The sequence below is a fragment of the Strigops habroptila genome, chromosome 1, assembly GCF_004027225.2.
Source record: "Strigops habroptila isolate Jane chromosome 1, bStrHab1.2.pri, whole genome shotgun sequence".
Taxonomy (NCBI): Eukaryota; Metazoa; Chordata; class Aves; order Psittaciformes; family Psittacidae; genus Strigops; species Strigops habroptila.
This window is the reverse complement of record NC_044277.2, coordinates 151458333-151485198: the sequence shown is the minus strand read 5'-3', so window position 1 is coordinate 151485198 and position 26866 is coordinate 151458333. Positions and strand designations below refer to the sequence as shown.

The 26866-nt window shown below is 41.1% G+C and overlaps 1 protein-coding gene across 2 annotated transcripts in view; it reads right to left on the bottom strand.

The window, feature by feature from the left end:
- The window catches only part of ITGA9 (integrin subunit alpha 9), a 218425-nt gene that overhangs the window by 79281 nt on the left and 112278 nt on the right, over positions 1-26866 (bottom strand). For both annotated transcript variants that reach the window (XM_030498820.1, XM_030498830.1), the window contains exon 17: positions 12681-12757. In XM_030498820.1, coding sequence (XP_030354680.1) covers positions 12681-12757 — 77 coding nt within the window. The remainder of the gene's footprint in view (positions 1-12680; positions 12758-26866) is intronic.

The window sequence follows — 26866 nt, the reverse complement described above, 5'->3', positions numbered from 1 at the left end:
GGTAACTAAAATCCAGGATAAAGCAAGCGTCATCTTTTTTCATGCTTTAACATTCTTTGTTAATACCTGCACCACATCATCGCACTATGGTCAGCAAGGGAAGAAAGACCAGCTGGGAAAGGCACACTGAAAAGATCTGCAATTTTCATTTCCCCATCCCCAAGACGCTGGTGCTTTTATTAACATGGGTCAGGGGAGACATAATCCGCATTCCAAAAGGTATGCAGGGACATAGTGCTCTATTTCCTGCACTAGAGAGAACTTTTGGTAAAAATGAAAAAGCGTTTAGCACTTCCTCTCAGCCTGCACAGATCATGCATAGTGCAAGGAATGTGATGGGGTCGCACTTACCCTGTTAGTCTGGGTCACCAACTTTCTCGTTTATATTAGGAGCCTTTCTTTCTTTACAGTGAATCAGCACCTACATCGATAAATCACCACTACTGCTCGATAGACAGTGCAAGTTATAGCTGAGGTTTGAGACTGCAAGTGGGTAAAAATGCTTTGAACAACTAAAGTCCAATCTGTCCTCCACCTCCACCAGATGTAATTAAAGCGTCCCACCTTTTGCTTGTAAATTAGTAAAGGGTGTCAGTCCACAACATTAGTCCTGTGACAGATCCAAGCAGATTTCTACCTTCACCAACCAGCACTGCAGTTGTTTTTCACAGTTCCTATGGTACTTGAATATTATTTTGTCTCCACAGACTCTTTACATCAACCCTGAAAACCTTTCTGCTGGGTTTTTAGCACAGGCTATAGGGGCAGCTGAACTCTGGGAAGAGTTTTGCAAATACTTAAACCTCAAAGTTTTGAAAATGAAAAGCTGAAACCCTGAGCTGATCTGGGGATTCATTTGATGTCTCAGTAGAAAACTGAGAGGTAGCAGCCCCATAAACAAACCTAAACCAAGTAAAAATTTTAAACAACCCCACAAGGAGCAAAGCTATTGACAGGCTGAGAGAGCTGGGCTTGTTCAGCCTGGATAAGAGAAGGCTTCAGGGAGACCTTATAACAGTCTTCCAATACCTAAAGAGGCCAGCAAGAAATCTGGAGAAGGACTTTTTACAAGGGCCTGCAGTGACAGGACAAGGGGAATGGCTTTAACCTGACAGAGGGGAGATTGAGATGAGATTTTAGGCAGAAGTTCTTCCCTGTGAGGGTGCTGAGGCGCTGGCACAGGGTGCCCAGAGAAGCTGTGGCTGCCCCATCCCTAGCAGTGTTGGGGATGGGGCTTGGAGCAACCTGCTCTAGTGGAAGGTGTCCCTGCCCGTGACAGGGTGTTGGAACTGGATAATCTTTAAGGTGCCTTCTAACCCAAACCATTCTATGATTACATTCTATGATTCTATTGGATTTTACACCACTTGGTTACATTGTCTTGCCATTGCATATGCATGCAAGTTCGATTCTCTCTGCAAAGTTCACAGCCAATCTAGACTTAGGACTCAGCCAGACACTCAAGATGTCATGGCTTATTCTGCATTAGCTGAGCTGCTGCCTTTCCCCTCTCACACCAAAGCCTACACCAGCAAAGGTACTAAGAGACCTCATGCAGTTGATGACTACAGCCTGAAATGCACTAAGCCAGCTATTCTAAACTAGCTCTGAGACCATCAAATTGTTTCATTAATGATCTTTTCTATGTCTGAAGTGGAAACTTTGCAGTGCGCTCTTAGTAGCAGATAACATAAAGTGATGAAAAACAGAGTATTCGAGATATAGTCAACCAAGGTCCTGTGACAGCAGAGCACAGTTTGGGAGCAATATCATACCAATATTGCTCCCTACGAAGACCGAGTAACAAAGTGCCAATGTTTCCCCCTTGACGATACCGAATGTCCCGCATGAAAAAAGCACCTACTGCAGTGTGCCCAGTGCCAGGAGGTAGAACTGCTTGTGCTGATAGCCTTCTGGAGCAGAGCTGCTGTCTCTAGCACGTCACTTCCCATATATATTGCAATTCAGGAATATGGCACAGATCGTTACCTTTTCCATCTTTCTTACAATTAAATTTAAAAAAAGAGAGCATTTGAGTAGTAAACTATGGGGGAAGGGAGGGGCAACACTCTAGAAAATCATTTTTCCTTTTTATTATGGTATTGAAACAATAGAATGATTTCTACTTACAGCTACTTACCATATATTCAAAGCTTTTCTGGTAATAAATTTCTTTTCCCCAAATGTAGTTTCTCCACACAACTCCCCCATAACCACACAGCAGATATAACCCCCAGCCACCATTTTTATATTTAAAAATTTAAATATCTTTAAATTTTTAAGTAAAAAGGACAGAGCAGGGCACAACACCCACATAAAAACACCTCTTATCAGCCTACAGAAATCTGGTGCCTTTTAACATTATCAGTAATTTCAGTTGTACACAGATGTTCACAACCCTGTATAAACAGAACTGAAGAAGCAACAGGGAAAGAGCTGCCTCTGCTTTCACAGTGTTTACCCCAGGGAGCAGCTTTTGGTTTGAATGAAGCTACCCTGGTTTATGAAACTGTCACATGAAAGCAAGATGAGGCACAACATCTACATCAGCTTTAATCTAATCTTTCACCCTTGCAGACACATATACAAACCAACATCTTTTATAACCATAAGCAGTGTCCTTGGAATCAATGGTACTGTGCCCCCCTGCACGTGTGTGTAAGACGGCATCCTAAGGTTGGAATACAAACAAAATCTAGTTACTAGTGGCAGAAAGAAATGCAAAAGACAAATGCTACCAGGCATGCAGCTGAAAGTTGCACACATCAGCCTGACGTGAAAGAAACAAACCCCGCTGTTTCCTCTGTTTGTTAAAATACTCAGAGCTCTATTAAAATAGGTGACCGCTGACCATAGATGTGGCATGAATCAGTGGCACCTTCTAACATACTGTTTCTAGGAATTAAATCATTACAGAATCATCACGCAAACCATGTACTTCCCATAGAAATTATGCCTTCAGAAACAGATCTCCTATTATTAGCTAGTTTTAATTGCTTGTCCCATTCCTGGGATGCTGGGGTGCAATATGTAATTTAAAAACCATACTCAGCCGAGCACTGAGGAGGGAGAAAAAGACCAGTGCTCCATCCAGCAAACACTTTCAGAAGTCAATAAAAGGCAGTTAATCAGAGATAAAATGTTAGAAACAGTACAGGTTTACTACTTTAGGAAGTCTGTTTTGCAGCGGTTTATATCAGGAGTAAGTTACATCTAAATTTCAAACGTGATAAGCCATACCAGCATGTTTTCTCTAGAGCTCATGCAAAACCAGCAATATGATTTACCTGGTGACTGTAAAGAACCTCAGCCTTATCAGGTTTTGTAATTGCAGGACACACTACAGAAAAAGTTCACATAGGTCCATCACTGAAGAGTATGTGTACATATACATACACATGGATGGATGCATCAGCCAAGATGTATTCTACAAATACAAAACATTGGTGCATCTGCTTCATTTGTGGTCTGGATAGGATCAAGAACTTCCACCTCTGGAGGCAGCTCATGTATGACAATGTTGCCTGAGGTTAAGCTTTTGTTTTGTTAGCCTTACACTTCGGTTGCTAGAGCAAGAAACAATATGCTAACTTGAACTATCTTAGGTCTATAAAATACTAATGTTGAGATGCTCACAAGGAGGGCCAGGTTATCCATTAGTTCAGCAATGAATTCAGGTTATATAAAAAAACATCTCTTTAGGGTCTAGTTTAAAAAACAAACAGCAAAATCCTACTCCAGGAGATACAGACAAGTGACCCCTACAAAACAAAACCAGTATTTAAGAAGTGACAAAACTGGCTTGTACTGTCTGCCTGACTGATCATCAGTGGCCTGTTACCAGAAAACAGAGATTGGAAATCTGCATTCTTGTATGAGATGTGGACTACTGAGGTTTGTTACCACTCATCACTTGATGGCTCTATTAGCATCCATATGGGTTCAATCATCACATGTTCAAAAGGAGCAGGACTGCCCATTGCTATCAAACTGGACTTATTTATTTATTTTGGGAGAGATTTATGAAGCTCTGAGTGCAACTAACCAGATGGAAACCAAGACACCTTTTCTTCTTCTCCATTCACCCTCAACAAGGGAAAACATTCACTTGTTCCTGAGATGATGCTCCCACTGCAAGTTGTTCTATATCCTGATTAATAGCGGGCACTGCTGAGCAGCCCTTTCAGGAAACTGCAAATCCCATCCTGGATGAGCTACAATAAAGTTTTCCATGTGCCTCACAAATACCACATTCAATACATAAACAACTATTTGTAGTTAAAAGATAAATAGAAGTAAAGGTGAATTAGAAGCCAGAATTCTGCTTCCTGGATTCACTGAAAAGAGTAAATTCCAAACAGAATTTTCCAAACAGAATCTACTAATATACATGAAATGGTATATTAGCATTTTTTCTACTCCATCCTTTACAGTGCAGCAAATTACTTTGAATTAACATTAAACTGCACTATAATCTATGAAATCACTTACATCACAGTGTGAAACTTGGTATGACTTTTTGAGAAAACAGAAAGCAATCTTCTCATATCCATTTTTCTCAACATTTTGTTGTTCTTTTCTCCCTTGAAATAACTCTTTATCTGATCACAAGTCAGGACAGCACTGGAGTGTGACCAAGTAACCAGTGGGCAGCACATGACTGCAGTAGGATCAGTCAAGGCTCCGTACTTGTGTCCTGGAAGTTGGGGATATCCATGTTGGTACACACAGCTTTATACACAGAAGGTCTTGATTGAAAGCTCCAGACCGCTTTCTTAGCACTAGAAATGCAAAACCATAGCATTTGCTATTTTTTCTTTGGGATTTTTTTTTGGGGGGGGGGGGATGTTCTTCTGTAAAGCAGAAAATTAACTCCATCTGAGCAGCTTGGCTACTTAGGGTAGTCTGCCTAGGGTAAACACAACCTCGAAAATATTTTTGAAAGAAGTGTTTGTTCAATGAAAGATAAAATAAATGAAAACAAATTCTTCATCTGCTATGAATGAAGAGGAAGGGAAAAAACAGATATTATCAGAGCATGTAATTAAGCTCCAAATGAAAGGATATTGTTTTCCTCATCAGGATTGTTTTGTTAAGATGCACTTCAGGGGCATAAAACCGCAATGGGCATGCCATGAAACGTGAGGCCTCTCTGGAAACAAATCCCTGTTGTGTGATCAAAGGAAGATAAGCACTGAGGCGTGAGCCTGGTCAAATTTATGAGACAGCTTTGCTTCCCACATTAAACCACAGGGTTGTGGCTTCTCTCCATGGGTTTGCAAAAACCTATGATCAGTGAAAACCTTTATTAATGTTTTTTATGTAATACTGCTATATTTATGTGATAGGCTCAAAAAGTACTGAATTTTCTGACCAAAATTTTACATTACTGCTCCTTCCTTCAGAAGACACTATCTTTCTGCACTGTTGCTGCACTAACCTCTGTTCTGTGCCATTATGTCTTGCGCTGGTGAAAAACAAATTGGACAAAGCTGCCATAACACATGTTTTTATCTACGATTTCTGGATTCCTTCAGCTCAGGTTCTCTAATAATTTGGCAAGTCAATACAAAACTTCTGAGCTTCCTTTTTCAAATCCAGATGTCTGATGATGTGCCTGGTGAACTAAAGGGAGTCCTTCCACTGATTTTAATATGTCCATGAGCATACTCATCCTTGCACCTATACAGAGAATTTGCACAATAACCAGTTTTGCAGTAGCATAGCTAGCTACCTATATGAAATCATTAATTCTCCACTAATACAAATAATATGCTTATAAACTTCAGTTGTAAGCTGGCGATAGGAGTGGGGGGAACAGGGTGGTGGAGCACACTCACCCTTATCTTTTCAGTGAGGGTTAGGTATTTAGACATTACACCCCAAGACATCCCAAGAACTCATTTACCTGGAAAATTCTTCTTCTTCATAAATTACCATTTTGTCCAAATGGAAACCTTTCAAACTCAATGAAATTTCTGACAGACTGGGGTTTTGTATATTCTCTTGCTAATTCCAGAGGGACCAACAGAAGCAGAAATGGCCCAAGTCACAAACTTGACTTTTCAACTGGAAAAGGATATATCTCAAAAATCCCATTTCACAAGAGAACTTTTGAAAGCATTGACTCCAACTCAAAAAAAAAAAAAACAAACCAAAAACCAAAAAAGCCCCCAAAACCCACAGTTTGAAAAAATTTGAAAATTTCTGCAAAATACACCTGTCACCCCTTTGGCTTTCTATGACTTTTGCTTCCCATTTCACATTTCCAAAATAAACAATTTGCAGCAGTATATATGGGAACCTCAGCCAGTCTGTAGGGGAAGAACATAAATCCAAGTCTAACGAATGGTGGCCATTAAGGATGCTCTAAACCAACACATAAAAGCAAGCTGCTTATTCCAAACAGCCAAACATACATTCAGAAGCACTCCAATGGGTGAGTAATTCTGTTTCTAATGACGGATGAAGGGTAACCTCGTGTCACATAAATACATGGAAGACAGACTTCCTCCTGGAACCTTCTCAGGAGCAGCAATATTTATTACAGCATTTTCTGTTGCTATAATATTTATTATAGCAGTATTTATTACAGCATTTTCTATCCAAGGGGGCTTGTAGTCTTGTGCTTACAACCCGATTTACATACTATGTGCACAGCTTGTGCTGGAACGCAGCAGCTACATGATATGCTGCAACATCATCTTTCTTCTTGCACTGTTTGTTTTCAGTAAAGCTGCTCTATTCATTGCGACACACAGGCTGTCAGTATATTTACACAGCTATACAGGATTTCCTTCCTAGCTGCATCTCGCAGGGAAGCCACCACCCATTTTGCTCTGGTCTTTTTAGCTGGTTTGTTTATTACAGCTGAAGAAAGTCTGTTTGGTCAGACACCTTCACTGTTACTCAAATGTCTTCTTCACGGTTTTCACTTGGTTCCCGTTACAGCCTAAATAGGACTTGATAACTACCACTGCCTTTGCAGACCGCCAATCAGATGGACAGGCATCAGCTAAGGACCTGAAACTGCATCAGTATGTCAGGCAAGATGTGTATTTCTGTCACCCCTGCTCCCTCAGCACTTTCAGGTTCCTAAAAGACCAGAGTCCTTTTCTCCCACGTAAAGTAGGAGAGGACTGGATTAGCAGATTTTAAAGGCTAGGGAGGTCTAACCTTCTACAGAACACCTACTTCAGAGTTTCCCCCAGCACATCTTGAGGAAACAGATGTAGTTCAGCCTCGAAACAAGTAGCTATGGGGACGCTCAATAAAAATGTACTATTTGCTACAGAAACCTGATGGAAAAAACATTTGCTGTGCTGAGAAAACAGAGTGAGGCATTGAAGTCAAGCATGCTATGTAATAAATATATTTTTAATATCAAACATTATTTAAAAATAATAGCTAACAGAATGCCCTTTAATTGTGTTTTGCTTTTCAGTACTGGGTTGATGGAAAGGAAAACTCGTTTCCTATTGCTGTCCCAAAGCTATGGCCATAATAATAAAGTTTATTGCAAAATATTCTATTCCTATTTCTCTTATGGCTTCAGGTTGTGTCATTAAACTTACCCGTATGCAATACATAAATATGTTCTTTACACTAAAATACTTCTAAGTGTCTTTCTTAAGACATCTCCCCACTCCCCACTCAACATCACTGCATGGATAGGGCCAGATTTTGCCATCTCCTGTGACAGCTGCAAGATTTAACGCTGGAGACTCTTCAAAGGGGAGGCGATGAGTAGTCTCTGTGCTGCCAAAACCTCCAATGTTTATTCTCTAAGAAAAATTGATTTGAAAACAGTCATGACTGGAAAGATGAAACGCCTCCCTTCTGCTCCTTCAGTTTCTCCCAACACCGCCTTCACCAAGCCCTCAGCACACTCTATGGCTCCTTCTTCCTTACTCTTAAGTTGCCATCTGTAGTTTTAGCCTAACTACAGTACCACACACCACTACTGTAACTGTTTCAAAATGCCATCTCATAATGTCTGCTGTGTAAATCCCCAGAGTTTGCTTTTCCAGGTCCAGCCTTGGATATTACTGTCCCCTCTTATGATGCTGCATGTTCTCGCTGGCGGAAGTGGCATCTGCAAGAGGTGAAGAGTCTTGCAGGCAGGTTTCCAGCCACAGCACTGAAGACACCCATAACTATCTTAGGCAGGTGTTTCCATGTTGGCAAAGAGCTGTTTTTTGTTGAGGCAATTTTGCTCAGGTTACAGGGAAGATTTACCTTGAGGCAAGTCAGAAAACTGCAGAAAAATTGGTTGGAATTGATTTCTAGAGGCCATACAATCCATCCCCATCCTCCTTAGGACAACTGCCAGCAACAGATGAGGTCAGTGGAGAACTTACTTCTGTAGCCAAGTCCTGAATCCCAGGATGGCAGAGCACACCGTCTCTGCACACCTCATACCTGGGCAGCACGAACTGCCTGTGCAACAAGGTTTTTCCAGATCTCTGGTCTGAACCTGCCAAGCCACAGCCCATGATTCCCACTCCTCTTGTTATCTGCCACAAGTAGGAAGAGTTTGGCTCCTTCACCCCACAATACCTTCAGGAAGTTGGGATGGGTTTACATGCAAACTGATGTTAATGAAGATGGATGAACCTTAAAGGGATTCATCTATTAACTGAAAACAAACCTTTTTCTTTCCAGAATAAATGCATTCAAACTCTTTTTTCTTTTTTTTTTTTTTTTTTTTTTTTTGCTTCAGTACAGCATGTTGAAGATATCCCTGCTCATTGCAGGGGGGTCGGACTAGATGACCTTTGAGGGTCCCTTCCAACACAAACTATTCTATGATTCTGTTACCCTGGTCTTCAGCCAAAGTCTCTAAGGACACCTTTCACTATAACAGATGTATTCAAAGAACCACCACCCACCACCCACCCAAACCTCTGCAAAAGCTTCCAGATAGAGTTGGAACTTTAAGGTTTTTTATCATCATCCACTTTAAAGCAGTCCTACTCTACCCTCTTCTCCAGCTTGACAAAGGAGGGTTTCAGCTTGCCCAGCAGCACTGTTTCCACATGCAGTGGAAACTTCACATGCAGCAGCACATCGACAACAGGAAATAATGAGGTAAACCTAATCATATCTGATCAGAACAGCAGTGAAGTTTATAACTTACACATGCAGATTTGCATGGTTCAAGCACTTTAGACAAATTGCCATGTATTAGGTCGTTACCTAGACCACGCGTTAACATCCTGGGCTGTCTATTTGTTATTTATCAAAGTGCAGTGCTCACAATTTGAGGGCACATGCATAAGTTTTCAGAAGAGAAGGAGATCCCAAGAAAAGCAAAATCAGAGCAGATCAGGTTAGCTTTTGCCAGCACTGGTTGGTTTTCCTGCAAGTCATTTGGTATGTGCGTTTGGCATCCTCAAAGCTGGGTACAATCGTTTAACTGACTAATTCTAGTGATTCAAATGCATTCCAGGTGAACTCTTTATCAGAGTAGTTTGTGCAGTTCCTGAGCTCATAAGAGTGACCTCAGCATGCAATTCTCTTGATGATAACGTAATCTAAACTAACTTTCTATGCACGTATATGCTCTAACCAGCACACATTTGAAAGCATATTATATATGGCAATGAACAAAACTATACCTTACATTATATAGCTCTTTGCACAGCTTTTGGCTCTACCATGCTACAAATTCATGAGAAGTGTGGAAGAACAGCCAGACCAAGTTGGTCCATCTAGCATAGAGTCCTGTATCCAACCATGTCTAAAAGCAAGAAGTCTATGGAAGAACAAGGCAAGCACAAAGTGTTATTTTGCTGACATATTTCTGCAGTTTCCAGCATTCGTATTTGCCATTTCTCTAACTCTCAGCATTTCCAACATCCCCAACAGTAAAATCAACAGATTAATAACACTTTTCATGAAAACATACCTCCCTGTTCTTTTCATTGCTCTGAATAGTTTAGTATGATTAGCAAACTTTATCATCTTGCTATTAATCTCTTGCAGATTATTTCCCTGATCAACTATGAATATGCTGAAAATCACTGGCCTCAGCAGAAGCACTTGTGGAGTTTTCTCCACCAAGAAGATGAAGTACTTACACCTTTTCTCTGTTGACTACCTTTTAATTATGTAGTAATGCTCAGGCACCATTCTCTCAGACCGGGGCAACTTACTTTCTTTGTGAACCTTTGGTGAGAAATTTTAGTAAAAGTCTTCTGCAAGCCCAGGTAGATAATCTGAACTGGATCACCCTATCCACATGTCCAGTGACATCTTCAAAGAGCTGCAGCAGATCTGACACAGCACTTACTGGTGCATTCCCATAAACATCCTGTTTATTTCAGTCCAATCTGTGTGCCATTAATTGCATTTTTTCCAATAAGTCCACCAAATTTAGTCAGATGTAATTATTTATTTAGACAAAGGTATTGCCACAACCTTGCAAACAATTAAGTCAATTGTTAGTGCAGATAGTAATAAATGAGTCACTTTTTTTGCTCTTTCTAAAAAAAAAAAAGAAAAAAAGTTACTTTGTTCACAGACATAGCATAAACAGGAATAATGTGGAAAAATGCTGACAGGATTCTGTAGCACAAAATACATGGGGCTGGAAAAACTACCATATTCTTCAAGACACACGCTTCTCTAGAATCAGAATCCATGGCATGTTTTTGTAGTAATAATAATAATAATGATAATAATAATGATAATAATAATTATGATAATAAAAATAACAACAGTATAAAAATAATATCTCTTTTCCTTAGGTACCTATTCTGCTTTGGTTTATAATAACTGAAGCTTACACAGCTCTTTAGCTAAAGAAAACCTATTCTGTGCAGACTTGATGGATGTGACGACATCCTGTTTACTTCAAACAGGACTTCTGAGTGTCACTGGATAAAGCAGACGTAAGAGCACTTCTTCAACATCTTGCTATCCAATGGTAGAAACTGTATTTGAATATCCTAAGCTTCTTTGACACTTGTGGCTTTTAAATAGCCAAGATCACATAAATAACAGCTATAAAAATAAACAGTCTAATGCTCCAATCATGAACACAGCTCTTAGTGCTATGACTACTATACACTGCCTGACAAGTTTTTAGGACTTGTCCCTTGCTTGTTACTGATTATTCCTCAACTGCAGGACAAATCCCTCACTGGCTTCCCTAGTCTGCACAGACACGTCTCCAGCTCTCAACAGACTTTGCTCACCACAAAGATCGAGTGAAAGGTCACGAATTCAGACTAATCACAGTCAAAGCTTGGACTCGGCAACCTGAGACTTGACCCTGCTCCCCGCCAATCCCCCCAAACATTCCTGTGGACTTCAGTCGTGTCTGGAGAAGTCCATAACTTCTCAGACTTGACTCTGGTTCAGTTTTGTTTCTCCAAGTACGGTTACAGTATTGCTGTAGGCTTGTATAAAATGTGTATATCTCTCCTGAGTATTACTTCTTCCTTTTAATCTTTCTTTTTCCCCTAAAGCAGGGGAGTCTCTTCCTTTCTCTTTCCTGACCTGAGAGCAAAGCATTTCACAGAAAGCATCTCCATCAAACAGCAAAACCTCTGGAACACAATTAAATAACTCACATCAGCACTTCCGTCTCTAAAAATGTGCTAAAAATGCTGGGAAAAAAAGGAAACAGAAGTGATGTGTAAAGTTCACCTTTAGCCTCATTTATCCCGAAACTGAATAACTACATCCTGGCAAAACAATAGGCATTTTCCTAGGATCACCAGTCACAAGGGACAGAACAAACTTCACCTCTGGTCTATTTGATGAGGTTTTGATGAGAAGAAAGTGAAATCAGACACACACACACAAGTTGCTAACAAGAAGAATCTGACAAAGGAGAGCAGTATTTCAGGACAGTCAGCAAAACTACAAGTTGAGAAACAGAAAAAGATAATTTGCTATGTTCTGAGGGTTGGCTTTTTTTAATCTTCCATGTGATATTTCTGCAGGCAGTTTTACTCCTACCACGTCATAAACTAGTATTTTATCATCTTTGAAAAATTACATGGTCCACATTGGTACTGAATTTGGGCATGCATCTTTACTTCCCCTGCCACTCTCTGCTATACTGCTATTTTTCTCCAGTTTTGTCTATTGTGATGGGGAAGATGAAGGTGTCTTGCCCTGTATATGCACACATCCTACCACTACAGGAGTTCAGATTCTGTATACATAGAATCATAGAATCAACAAGGTTGGATAAGACCTTTAAGATCATCAAGCCCAATCATTCCCCAGCACTGCCAAGGCCACCACTAACCCATGTCACTGAGGGACTTGTCTACACGGTGTGCGAATACTTCCAGGAACAGTGACTCCACCACTGCCCTGGGCAGCCTGTTCCAATGCCTGAGCACCCTTCCAGAGAAGACATTGTTCCTAGTATCCAGTCTAAACCTCTCCTGGTGCACCTTGGGGCCGCTTCCTCTTGTCCCATCCCTTATTCCTTGGGAGCAGAGACCAGCCCCCTCCTGGCTCCATCCTCCTTTCAGGCACTTGTAGAGACCGATAAAGTCCCCTCCCCAAGACCTTCCTGCACTAAAGGTGTTATCACTGTTGTCATCCTTCAAGTCTAGACACAAAATGTGTGTATTTTGATTTTTCAATGCCATCTTACATAAAATGAATGGCATACTCTCATAATAAAGGAAAAGAAAAAACAAAGTTCTACTCACCTAGAGAGCAATAATTTACCCTGAAGTTTCAAATCAGCAGCACAGTCATCAGATTGACAGTTCCTCTCGAAAACAGTCTGTAAAAAGAGAAAAGAACTATTACAGCATGAAAAGAGTATGATCAGAATTCAGAGAAGGAACATGTCTGCATGAAATAAAAAAAACACACCAAAATCTGTGATACAGGAATATATGATGTGAGTGTTCAGGAAATTCAAGGGCAGACATATCTTTATCAGAAGCATTTTTATTCTCTTCTAACTGAACAAGAAGTCTCACCAGAACCACTTTCTCAGAGGTTTTCCTCAATCCATTCCCACTTCTCATCTGACAAGAATTACTGCTTACACAACATTTCTGGCACTCATTTGTCTTCCCAATGCATGTGCATGAAAATGAAACAGAAAATAAGCTATTTATGAAACTATTTTTAGTCCTAAGAATTGCAAGTAAGGAAATAATGCACCAGACTTATTCACTAGCCCATATTAAAGATAAAGAATTCAACTTTTTTTCTTTTTATATATAGAACCACAGGCTGGTTTGAGTTGGAAAGGACCTTAAAGCTCATCCAGTTCCAACCCCCTGCCACGGGCAGGGACACCTTCCACTAGAGCAGGTTGCTCCAAGCCCCTGTGTCCAACCTGGCCTTGAACACTGCCAGGGATGGGGCAGCCACAGCTTCTCTGGGCAACCTCTGCCAGCGCCTCACCACCTTCACAGGAAAGAAGTTCTGTGCGGTAGGAAACATTTCTGCCATCTTGTGAGCAACAGAAAATAACAAAGATGTTATGCACCAGTGGTACTGTCAAACAATAGAATCACTGTAAATCTTGAGAACTCTGGTAAAGACTATCATTTAGGGAATTTAACAGATTGATAAAGCTAGGAACTGTGAAAGGATGACTTGACCACTGGACACGGGCATGCTATTTAAACAGCAAAAAGAAGGAATACATGAGAAGTCTATCATTATATGAAAAACCTCTACTGATGTTTGTCATAGCTAAACGAGGCAGCCACCAGTGAGTCAAAGAAGAGGACAGGAACATGTTCCTGAAGTCCAAGAAACCCCAATGCTGACAACCATGCTGTCATGGTTTCTTTCTCCTGCTCATGAGAACAGAGATCAATACCTTTCTGAACATATGACTAGAATTTTCAGGCTGGAACATTCATTCTTTCAGAGCTGTAATGCTCTTCAGCTTACCAAACAGTCAAAGAACAAATACCCAACAAATGCCAACACTGTTCAGCTAGGAAACCTGACAATCCACTCATCTCTTCCATTACTATGAATATTCCTTTCTCTGGGCTTGGTTTCATTACTTCTATTACCAAAGTAAATATATATCTGTCATAATTCCAAATACAGAGTGAAACTGTGCAGGACACACATAACGGTCAGTAGGGTTGGAGAGACTCGGGGGTGGGGGGAGGGAAAGAAGAAAAAAAGATACAGAGTTAATACATTTCTTAAGAGCTCTGCCCAGCCATATCGGGACTGGAGAAACACTTTGAATCTTAAGCCCAAGCCCAGAGGCCATAGAGATTCCTAGTCCTTGCCTCTTCAGAAAGATTCTGGGCTAAGGAGGCAGATTGCTCACCTTTTTCTATACCGTTCGAACTCTCCAAAAAGGAGTGGACTCTTATGAAGTTAATTGGTGTTGGACTAGCAGATATCAAAATATGCTGTAGGTTGTACTGACTTTCAACAAGAAAGATGAGAGGTTGCCATTTGGGGCTAATTTACTTTGCCCTTTCATGATCCCACCTTTTGCTGGCTCAGAATTTCAGAAGCGGAAATTGTTGAGGATTTAAACACAAGGGCTCAACTTATCCTTACTCCCTAATAAAGACTACCACACCAAAGGACAAGAATAGCCCTGAGACAGGAACCAGCATGAGGTATCGCTCTCAAAACATGGCATGTTTCAGACGTATTGTCTCGAAAGCCCTCAGAATTAATCCTCAACCACCGTAGTAGCTATATATAGGAAATACTGTTTGACCTTCAGAGAAGAAAGAAAAATAAACTGTAAAAATATTCTTGCCTGACAGTTTCCCTATTTGCATTGCCAAAATCTCGGCAAAATGAACAGAGCGATCAAAGAGATGACCTGCACGTTTCAAAGAATAAAGCACTGTAAGTACATTTAAGTAACTACCTAATAATGCTGGAATTTTGTTACTAAATCTATAGTTGCAGGTCTTCAGAAAGAATTACTAAATATCTCATTTTCTAAAACTGAGGATGTATCACTTCCAACACATCATGCACTAGGCAGCAAGCTACTTTGAAACACTTTGGGAGTATTTCAATATGTCATAGAAACCCAAGTTTCTACACAGCACTGGGATGGAAGAAAGAAATAAGGATTAGGAAATAACTAATTTCTTAATTAATTATTAATTAATTAATCTGGCATTATGGATACACCAGATCCATAACTGTGTAGGAAAGAACCCTTTGTGTCTGTGGAGGATTTTGAACCCAAACGCATTCAGGTCTGGGAGGGAAAAAGGATTCCCAGTCCAGCCAGCTGCAGGAGCCACCAATGCAGCCACAGCTGGTTCACATCCCACTTCCATCATAGACTAGTGACATCTATGCATTATTTTGCCATTTTCCACTGTTCCCATGGTCCAGATAGATGTTGCCATGACTCTACTCCACCTTCCTTTGTCTGCCACAGCCTCAACCCTGTAGCTTCTTACAGTCAGTCTCCCTCCAATTTATTCTCTGCTGTCTTGAGCCTCCTCTTCCCCAGCCTGTTGTTTCTTCTGCCTTTCCAGTTGAATAATTCCTGCCTGTTCAAATCCCTCCTAAAGAATTAAGAAGTAAACAGACTTTAAGTCATCATAACATTTATGAACTCTGCTTATATATTCTGTTACTCTGCCCTTACTTGGTCTACTTGGGGGCTGTGATTTCTCTGGCCAGAAACTCTACCTAACCCAACACTGCATGTTGTTAATGCTGAAGTCCATTCCTGGGATATGCACAGGCCCACAGGCACAGGCTGCAGTATAATCACTAATTTTAACTCTAAGCAATCTTTAAAGTGGTTTCAGCTTTACAATACCAGCTTTAGGGATTTAGAGAGATCTTTATGTATTAAAAGTGTTGAATGAGGTAACCAATGGGCTGTATGTATTATCCAGAACTGGTAAAAGGGAAGTAGGGCAAAATAAATTCATTGCACTGTGCAAACACTTCATAGTTTTGCAGTTACTGTTATCTAAAGTGAAGAGGAGCAACTTACCCAAAGTGAAAACGGGCAATTATAAGCAGTGGTTTTACTGAAGTCAATCAATTCTTACTAGATTCCAGGATTTCACTTATATGTTACCAAATACCTCACAGCTTTGAAGATGTGTATCAGAGACAATTAGGAAGCTTCTTTACATAAGAAATACATACAAGAAAAATTTTGTGGGGATGAGGGTGACAAAAATTGCCCTGAATGAGAAACACAGCTGCATCTCTTATCTCAAGGCAACAACACTTTTTTCTGGCGTTTCAAGGAGAGAAATAGGCATTTGTGTGCTCAGTAGCAGGGACAGGATAACCTCAGTATTTCTAGGACACATCTTTACTGCACAAACACAAAGCTAATCTAAAGTGCAAACATCAGATCTACAGCAAAGCATAGAGCAAATCCAGCTTTTCCAGGGTCCACAGCTTCTCACTGCACTCTCCCCTGCTGCACAGAACCCAGCAGCTATAGGGAATTGCTCTATAGCAGTTCCTACCAGGTCACCAAACTTCCTGGGCAAACACGGTTATCTCAAATTCTGTGTGGCAACTCTTCTGGCTAAAAATGCCTCTGATGTCTCTGGGAGGTCAAGGAACGTAGCAGATACATCCTGAAGGGTTAGTGGAGATGGATTTTGCCTATGTCCTCCAGAGGGTAAGTCAAAAAGCCTACATTAAGATATACTCACTATAATGAGTGAATATACACATCTGTTCACAATTGAATATACAGTAAGGACAGACATAGAGCCAGCTGATAAGGAAGGGGATATGTCTAGATCTGGGCCTCAAAGCAAGTACCTTTGTGGCCACTTTGCCTCTTGAAGAGAGATAGTGGATTAAATTCCACATTCTGTGGCAAAAGCCAGGGGGAAATGTAGAGTCCCGTGCCTCAGGAAGTAGTAGGAGGATGAATCCTTAGTTCCTGCATCCTAAGGCATCCTAAGCACAAAGCTGCTGAGTATCAGGTGCGAAGACATTCTCCTGTTCCTTCTTGCTGATGGAGGACTGCTAAGGAATGCTGGTAGGAGGTAAAACAAGCAAGAAGGAGCCTGGCTTCTGCCTAATGGTCAAAGCTCTCTGCTCAGAGGAAGGTGATCTGGGATTTCAAACCTATCTTGCTAAATTGCTTCCCTTTCTTTCAATGGCTATATACAGTTTCTGGGAGTAGGAAAGAGAAGAGGAAAGAGAGAAAATGCAGAAAATAGTGGAAATCATCCAACAAACAAAGAAAAAAAAGAGAAAAAAAGAAGTCCCTTCCCACCCAACCATTCTGTGATTCACTCTGCATCAGGCCTTTAACTACTTCCTCACACACCAGTCTATAAAAGTTTCTTTCACTTCATAAACTGTGTCATGTACTTCAACGAGGATAACTCAGGTTATGCAAAAGAACCTGGGTTAAGAATATAGTATTTCAATTTCTACACTGATTTCCTGTAAATTGTCACCATACCCTATGGTATGTGCAGGGATGCCTTGGCAATTAGATCGTGCTAGTAACACAGAACCTATTCTAGTTAAAGAATGCAGGATAAGGGGGCTTGTTAGTCTAATAATTCTTTACTTTTCAGATTTTGATGCTAAATGGCTATATTACTATTTTATCTGGTGAAGCTGAGTTCCTGGGTCCTTACTTAGGAACCAGGATACGGGATCCAATTTTTAAAAGTGCTGAGCTGTAAGCAAATCTCACTGCCTTTTCTAGGAATTATTTCCTGGTTTATAGCTTTACGAATCGCTTAGCCTAAATATAGATACAGGAGCCTGATCCTAGACATTTATTTACTTTGTCTTTAAATTTTCAAGTTGCCTGCAAAATAAAGCTATTACCTACCTATCTATTGGCCACAGAAAAAGAAGTAGTGATTGACTCTCCCCAGAAATCCTATGCTTCACCATACTACTCATAGAAACAGTCCATTCATATATCCTGCTGAGCCAAGTGCGAAATGGCTGATTAAAATTCCCACTAGAAAAGCAAATTATGGAAAACTTTACAGGATTTCATCAGATGTGCTGGCTATGAGAAGAACACACGATTTCCACAATACCCCTACTGAGCTGCGGAGCAAACAGATGACAAAGGCAGGAATACCAGGGGAGTGATAAAAATTCAACAGAATCCTACTATGAAACCAAAGAACTGTGCTGGTACTGCCTGGTGCAGGGGACCAAGGTTAGCTTGCAAGCTCCCTCAGCTCCATGTAGACTCCATCAGAGCATGTCTTCATGGAAAGAAAAGAGATGCTCATTTATAGTGCATTAGTGTAAGAAAACAAACTGCCCAGTAATAATTATTTTAGTACACTAGTAAGGATGCAACCATTTAAATTGAACTTTTCCAGCTGGGGAAGGCTACAGGGGAATTAATCCACTTTATTGAGTGGAAGACTCTGGACCTATGGCTCATGACTAGCACCTTGCCATTTGCCAAGCCACCTAAGGCCAAATGCAATCATTCCTCCCCTATTCCATCTGCATCCTGCTTTCAGTAAGCGTTAAAAACTGGGCCAGAGCACCAAGCTAAAAAGAAGACACTCAAATACAAGAGGAACAGGAACTCCCAAATGAAATCAGCTGTTTAGAAAAGATCAGGCATGAAACCTGTTAGCTATTGAAGGCAAGCATGAATTAATAAACATATGTATTAGTTATTCCTCACAGCAGTGAGTGGACTTAAGAACGTAATCTTTTGTCTTCATATTCTCCTGGGGTGAAGAATTACAATTGGTGGCAATAGAAGCATGCCCCCAGCCTTTCAGAGCTCTATTCGATTTCTAGTCTGACTCACTCATTTTTCAGGCTGAGAAAACTTTTTCTTTTTTAAATCATTCACAGTTCAGATCATCCAAATAGTGTTCTCATTGCACAAGACTTCAGACCTTATAAATTCATAGAACAATAGACGAGAAAGACCTATCGGGTTAATTGTCCCATCTCCCCATACCATTATAGGATGGATTTCTGCAGCACATCTCTCAATATATTTTCCTGTCTTGTCTTAAATGGCCTTCCATTTAATTGGGATGACTACAGAAGAATTCAATTATATCGTATCTCAGGAGGGTTCTTTAATGACATTTGAGAACCTTTTCTACTCTAAACCTCCTTATTTCTACTACTAAAAGTGGAACTGTGTAAGATGAATCTTTCTCACTCAGGACGCTTTCACACTTAAACATTTTAAAGCAAGAGTCCAAACCTTTGTTACTCAGCACACAATTGTGTAATTAAAAATATAAAGGCAATAATAACAATGACAAATGAAAAACAGATGTGGCAGCTGTTTCGTCATCTGGAAATGCAAAAAGAAGTCTTCAAATCATCAGATATGCCATTTATGTCTACTTTTAGCTCATTTAGACCCCCAAGGATATGTGAAAGATCTCTCCTATAATCCACCTGCACCTCCGTGGTTTTGTATGTATGAATACTACTCTCAATTGCCAGGGATTTTGTAGCACTGAGGTACTCTGAGCTGAATGAACTAATACTATCATATTATCTCCTCTCAAGATGTTAGGTATTTCAATTAAGCTCTACTGATCCCTCATATAACTGCTGAAAAGATATGAACAGAGCTAATGGACCCTGGCTTCCTGGAGACTGTCTCTTGTCTCTGTAGCTTTCTAAGACTATTAGCATTTTCTTTTATAGCTCCACACGTAAGCAGGAACTCCCCCTTTCTTACAATTACAATTCTCCATCCACAAAGTAGTCTGGAAATTAAATGCATGCTGTTACACTGAACTGCAGAAACTACCCAGTAGGATTTTAAGTTAGGGTTCAGATTGCAAATGCTTACATGATCATCTCTTTTTTTCTTTACCTATTTATTTGAAGAAGCTGTAAACTAAATATGCTGGGTTTGCCCAGGATAGAGTTGATTTTCTTTATAGTAGCTGGTATGGGGCAATGTTTTGGATTAGTTGATAATACAGGGATGTTTTCGTTATTGCTGAGCAGCGCTTACACAGAGCCAAGGCCTTTTCTGCTTCTCACACCACCCCACCAGTGAGCAGGCTGGGGGTGCACAAGGAGTTGGGAGGGGACACAGCTGGGCCAGCTGACCCAAACTGACCAAAGGGGTATCCCACACCAAATGACATCATTCTTGGCAATAAAAAGTCAAAGAAGAAGGAAGAGGGGGACATTCGGAGTGAAGATGTTTGCCTTCCCGCATAACCAGTACGCGGGACAGAGCCCCGCTCTCCTGGAGATGGCTGAGCACCTGCCTGACCATGGGAAGCGGTGAATCAATTCCTTGTTTTGCTTTGCTGGTGTGTGCGGCTTTTGCTTTGCTTTTAAACTGTCTTTATCTCAACTCATGAGTTTTCTCACTTTTACCCTTCCAATTCCTTCCCCCATGCCAATGTGGGGGAGGTGAGCGGCTGTATGTGGCTTAGTTGACAGCTGGGGCTAAACCACGACCCTACCACCCTAAGACAGGATCACCCTATAGTCTGGCTCTCCCTTAGCACATATGCCAAGAAATGAAGGCCTATATATCTGTGTGTGTGTACATTATCATATAATATTGGTTATTGTTCTTTAGGAAGCCCATAGGATTAAACCTAGGGATTAAACCATGTCTTGCACATACTCAGTTAAGTTGGTTTTCCTCTACTGTTAAACAGGAAAATGAATAAGTTGGACAATTACTGGTCAAGCCTGTCATTGCTTAAGAACAAGCCTGCAGAAACATGCACACCATTAGACACACTGATTTCCATTCAATTGTACAAGCAATGTACATGCTCTGGGTGGGTCCTTTCCAGATTTCCTGGCACAAACTGCACCCAGGCCCTGCCAGTACAGCACCGACTCTGACCAAACTTGTCTAGAGCAAAAGACAGACACCACCAAAGGGATGGAAGAGGGAGGAGCACAAATCATCACTTTCAGCAATCCAACTCCAACCAAAGGGAAAATAATGGAAATTAAGCAGGAAGGGTGGCACACAGTGGATCTCTGCAAGAATCCATTTGGGAGCTTGCCCTGCCCAAGTAGGAAATAATTTAGTGACAAGATGTTTCATGAGGAAAACAGCCATTAGGCTGACTCCTGCAGTCCCAAAGACTTCCTATGTGCCTGGGTATAAGCCACTTAATCTTCAAATTTTACACCTATCCAGCTACTGACAAATAGGCACCGAGGCTTCAGTGTATCAGTAAATTAAACTGCTGTGGCCCTCAAGACAGGAGAATCCTAACTCCTGACTCATGCTTGGGAATATTTTGGAGTAGTTGGCACAGGCTAGAATGGTGCCAAGAGCCATTCCAGCAGTTTACCAGGGTAAACATGTCACTCCAATGCCTAGAAATGCCCTGGGCACAGCTCAGTTCGCTGCCAGAGATGTGACCTGACTCAAGCAGGCACACAGGGATCTCTATTCAGGAGAAGGCACCACTGACAAACGTGGACCATGCTGTGTGTATGGACACTACACTTCAGCCTGCCAAGATCTTCTAATTGCTTTATTCTCAGTATGATGAGATCGTGTGTGTGTGTGCTTGTTTTGAGATAGAGAATGGCATTATTTGTGCAGCAAACTTAAAATCACTAAAGATGTTCATAATTCTGCTCCATAAAAATCCTCCTATACTTTCTCATACCTGCCAACTAAACTAAATTTATGTGCAAACGCTTAACCAACTTTTCAGGCACAAGTTATTTCCAAGAAATAACCCTCTGCTTTAAAAAGGTGACGTTTATCTCAGAGATGTGCAGCTTCAGCCACTCAGAGGTGCAGCACTGTACCCAAGTCAGTGGCACAGCTGGGAACAGAATGTCCTAAACACATTCTGTCTCTTCTTAAAACTCACAACCAGTTTGATGGCAGACCATTCACAAAGTCCTGAAGACACTGACGCAATTAAATCTACTGAGAATATTTTCCTATAACAAAATGGTGCCTCCTTCCACATAACAGCAGATTATTTTATTACAGTATTTAGAATAGGCAGAATTCTAGCATACCACATTTCAAACTCTGAGATACATTACTCGATACTACTAGGAACAAATCCCCACTGTATTTGGCAGGAGATCCCTCTCCTTCTTGGTTGATATGTATTTATACAGTGTGTATACAAAAATAAATGTTATAGTACAAACCACTCACAACGAACTAAGCCAAACCAAGTTCTAAATATACATTAATGTCCCTGAAGTAAGAAATCTTACTAGTTTTTTCCAGTGGATGGAGGTAGCAACTGGATTTGGGAGGCAACAGAGAACTAATGGAAAGTCACCCTCAGGGTGGGAAGCTTTACAGTTTGTAATATGCACTCAAAAAGTAGAATCTTTTTTTCCCCCCACCCAATCTCAACCCACCAGAGATTTTCTGTTTGAGCAAAACTGAGCTGGCTAACCACTTACAACCTGGAAAGCTGTAATCTTCTCCACACAACCAGCCTCCACCCAACAATTGTACAAGTTTCTGAGGCATCCATCAATAGACACATACACATAACCCTTAAGTATTTGCTTGTGCTACCACAAAAAACTACACCAAGCTATAGCAACCATCGTTTCTTGTAAGCACATAAAAGAACCAAGAAAATAATTAAGTCTATGAGAAATTATATGTTACTGTATCCTGCACCAAATAGTCCCACGGGCCAGTTTAATTACATTATTACTTCATTCTGAAGTACTAGAGCCTCTTTGCCTGCAAAAAAAGGCCAACAGATGAAGTCCCAAAATTGCATGCTTTTTCATTAGGAAATTTCAGTTAAGATCTTTTTCTTCAAAGCAATCAGATGTTCAAATTGTTTCTCATATTTTGACAGTTTCAAGCACAGTTCATTTAGGAATAGAAGCAGGCTCCTTCACTGAACAGTCAAGGTTTGGTTTTGGTCTGATTTATTCTTAAATACAAGCATTTTTGCACTGCCTTACAGTAAAAGCTGCATTCTTTTAAAACAAAGGTGACCAATAAATAAAAGCATTTTGAATGACATCCCACATCCACACACGCCTTTTACTACTGTAGTCCAAGTGACCAGACTGTTCTCTCACATACAATGCAATACTGATTTACAGGATGAATATCCAACAAAATCCTTTTCTGTGATTATGTCATTAGGGAGCTGTCACTTTTGGTGGTGGGTGTCCACGAACACTATTTCCAAGCTGCCTCTTTAATGCACTAGGGTAAAGCACTATGAAGAACATTATATACTCAATATAATCATCAATTCTCACATCAAGAGGCCTCTTCATGGCTTTCCTACCTCCTTGTGTGTGAGCCATCAGGCTGCACACTCCTGTTGGGAAGTCACATGAGCATGCAGGGAACATCTGGTTCATGAAAAACAAACTGAAATCACAGGGGAAAGTGATCACTTCAGCTTTAACATCACTTTAGTTTAAATAAAATCACATCTAGGTGACTTTAAAACCCACATGTTTGCAAGATGTGTGGCTTTTCAAGTGGGTCTAGCAGACTTGCAGTAGGATCTTGAAAGACAGAATTTTTCCCCTTTTCTGCCCAGTCAGAGCTCCCTCCCATTTCTTCAGCTATTCTCTATTTCCAGCTTATTCCCCCCCATTCCTTCACAAAAACCAGCCACCTGAACTTTTTAGAAGCCTCTTAACAGTATTTTAATGCTGCCTCGAAGCAACAGATGCAACATTTCTGATTTCAAAACACCACTTTCTGACTGGATCAATAGGATTTAGGGCTTTGGAAAACCACACAACTAGCTATATTTAAAGACTTGAGCACTAGCACTAACACTACGCTTTTATTCTATTTAATACTGCCCTCACCCATGCTATATCTTCTGAAAAAAAGAGCCCACTAAATCTGTCGTGGACTTCCAAAATGTAAGGTCCCTCTGTAATCCTCAGATTCTTCAAAAATGTAAATCCTTTACTATATAAACTTTGCTTCCTACTTTTCCTCTTGGCCTTTTAAAACAATTTCATCTTGTGAGACAAGACGAATCCTGAAAGATTCACAGAATAGTTAGGGTTGTAAAGGACCTGAAGATCATCTAGTTCCAACTCCCTGCCATGGTCACACTAGACCATGTCACCCAAGGCTCTGTCCAGCCTGGCCTCGGACACTGCCAAGGATGGAGCATTCACCACTTCTCCGGGCAACCCATTCCAGTGCCTCACCGCCTTCACTGTAAAGAACTTCTTCCTTATATCTAACCTGAACTTCCCTTGTTTAAGTTTAAACCCATTCCCCCTTGTCCTATCACTACAGTCCCTGATAAAGAGTCCCTCTCCAGCATCCTTGTAGGCCCCTTTCAGATACTGGAAGGCTGCTATGAGGTCTCCACACAGCTTCTCTTCTCCAGGCTGATCAGCCCCAACTCTCTCAGCCTGTCTTCATACAGGAGGTGCTCCAACCCCTGATCATGCTCATGGCCTCCTCTGGACTCGCTCCAACAGCTCCATGTCCTTCTTATGTTGAGGACACCAGAACTGTACACAATACTCCAACTGAGGTCTCATGAGAGTAGAGTAGAGGGGCAGGATCACCTCCTTCGACCTGCTGGTCATGCTCCTTTTGATGCAGCCCCGGACACGGTTGGTTTCTGGGCTGTGAGCTCACACTGCCGGCTCATGTTAAGTTTCTTGTCAACCAAAACCACTATGCCCTGATTCTCCCATGAAAATGGTCTTTGAGGACCCTGCCACCATGCCCTAGGGCTACTCCATCAGGGCTTTGTCAGCATGACTGCCACACTAGCTCTAGATCTCTTCCCACTGCCTTAGGTGCAAGCACACTTGCAGGCATACCCCATGTAAAAATCTGTTTCTGACTAAGCTAAGTGAACAACATCTGGAAAGCAAATGGAAAGGGATTGTTAAACTCGCTCCCTCTCATCCCAATACACAAGAAATCAAGTCAGGGAAATTCCCACTGTATTTTTGTTTCTACTCTATAATGTCAGCATTTTGGTATTTAAATACTGATCCAAGACTATGCCTGCAGGGCAAGATGAGACCTTTGAGTTTAAACCCAGTGGTAAAGCATCCAAGCAGTTTTGCTCATGTAACACTTTGGTTTTCAGCGCATTGCCTAAGTTCCAAAGTTCTCTCCAAATTCCCATCATATCGTCGCAACAATACAACATTCAGATATGTTAACAGCCACACAATCCCTCTTTGTAAAATTAAGTATTTCTCAGATGCATCTTTCATTCATACATTTATAAAAATAAACCATACTTGAATAAATACTCATGTCTTTAAGTACAAGGATTATAGCCAAACACAGTTCAAAACACTTGGGTAATATGACAAAGCAAATCTCTTTTAAGCATTTTAGTTACTTTTTTTCTTTTAATAGTATTCAGGAGCCTGCAATTTCAATGCAGCAACATATCCTTGTGAGCAGGATCAGAAAGTAATGTTACAGACAATTATGCAACCATTACTTAATAGACATGAACTTCCCAGGGTTAAAAACCAGATCTAACAATTCACTGCTAAAAGCCTCAGACTCCAGACAGTCTTTTCACAGGGTTTTTTAAGTTTCCTATTCACAAGCAATGCCAGCTCATAACTGTAAGCATGCTTTGGAAAATAAACTTGACTGGATGCAACCCTGAGCAACACGATCTAACTTGTAAATTGTCTCCACTTCAAGCAAGGAACTGGATCTCCAAAGGTCTCTTCCACCCCCAAATTACCCTGAAATTCTGACACACAAGAAGTTTTGCAAGCCACAGAAATCCGATTTCCCTGTGGAGCCTCAAGCTTCACAGCTGGATGCTCCAGTGCTGGCACTGTGGGAGGTTGAATTGTCCTGCAGCTGCAAGGACTGTGCTTGAAGTGGAGTCCTTAGAAAGGTCACTAACAGGGTCTCTCTCCTCACCTGCTTCATGAACCCTGAAGGTGTTTAATACCTTCAGAAGCACTGTCTTGATCACTCCTGTCAAAACCTGCCAAAATTGGCCAGCATTTCCCAAAGATACTAGTGAGGTCAAGACAGACAACCAAGACAGGCAGGATAATAACATTCACTTCAATTCCTTCAGGAACAATTTGGAAGAAAGAAGAAAACAAACAAAACAAATCTTTACTCTCTAAATGAGAAGTGTTTCAGCATTAAGGGAGTTCTCATGCTCTCACCAAAATTAAAGACAAAAGGGTTTTCTGCAGTGCAGTGGAGCAAAACGGGATCCTAAGAAGTACATGGATGCACCTACACTTTACTTTTTCCAAAACAACCCCATACTATTTTAGCAGGGCATTAACTGCAGGAGTGGGTTTCCCCTGCCACAAGGCTGCACATGAGGAACCCTCAAGAAAAGAGGGCAGTTGGGCCAGGCAAGTTTTCCTTTATTCTGTCCTCTGTTCCCACTTCACACAAGGGGGCAAATTCCCACATCCCCTTCTGGAGCCAGCCCTGTCCCTCCAGCACTAATGAAGGCTCAACCTGGATAGAAGGCCAGGGCCAAGCCTTTCACAAGAACCTCCTACAGAAAGAGAAGAACCAGAAGGAGCAGGACCTTTCTCCCTCTTTCGCTTATTCATAGAATGGATTGGGTTGGAAGGGGCCTTAAAGCTCATCCAGTTCCAATCCCCTGCCACGGGCAGGGACACCTTCCACTGGAGCAGGTTGCTCAAAGCTCTGTCCAACCTGGTCTTGAACACTGAACACTGGGATGGGGCAGCCACAGCTTCACTGGGCACCCTGTGCCAGCACCTTACCACCCTCCATCTTCTCAGCACAAAGACCCTGAAACAAGAAAGTGACCTCACCTTGCACTGTCCAACTTTGTCAGCACAAGTCTTTACTATATCATGGTGAAACACTGATGTCACCCACAGTAAGGATTGTACAAAAAGACTACTGTGTGCAAACAACCCAGAGCTTGGTAATCCCCTTTTATGTCCACTTCTGCCGTTAGTTTAGCCACAGGCCTTCTAGGGAAATAACACAATCCAAATCTAA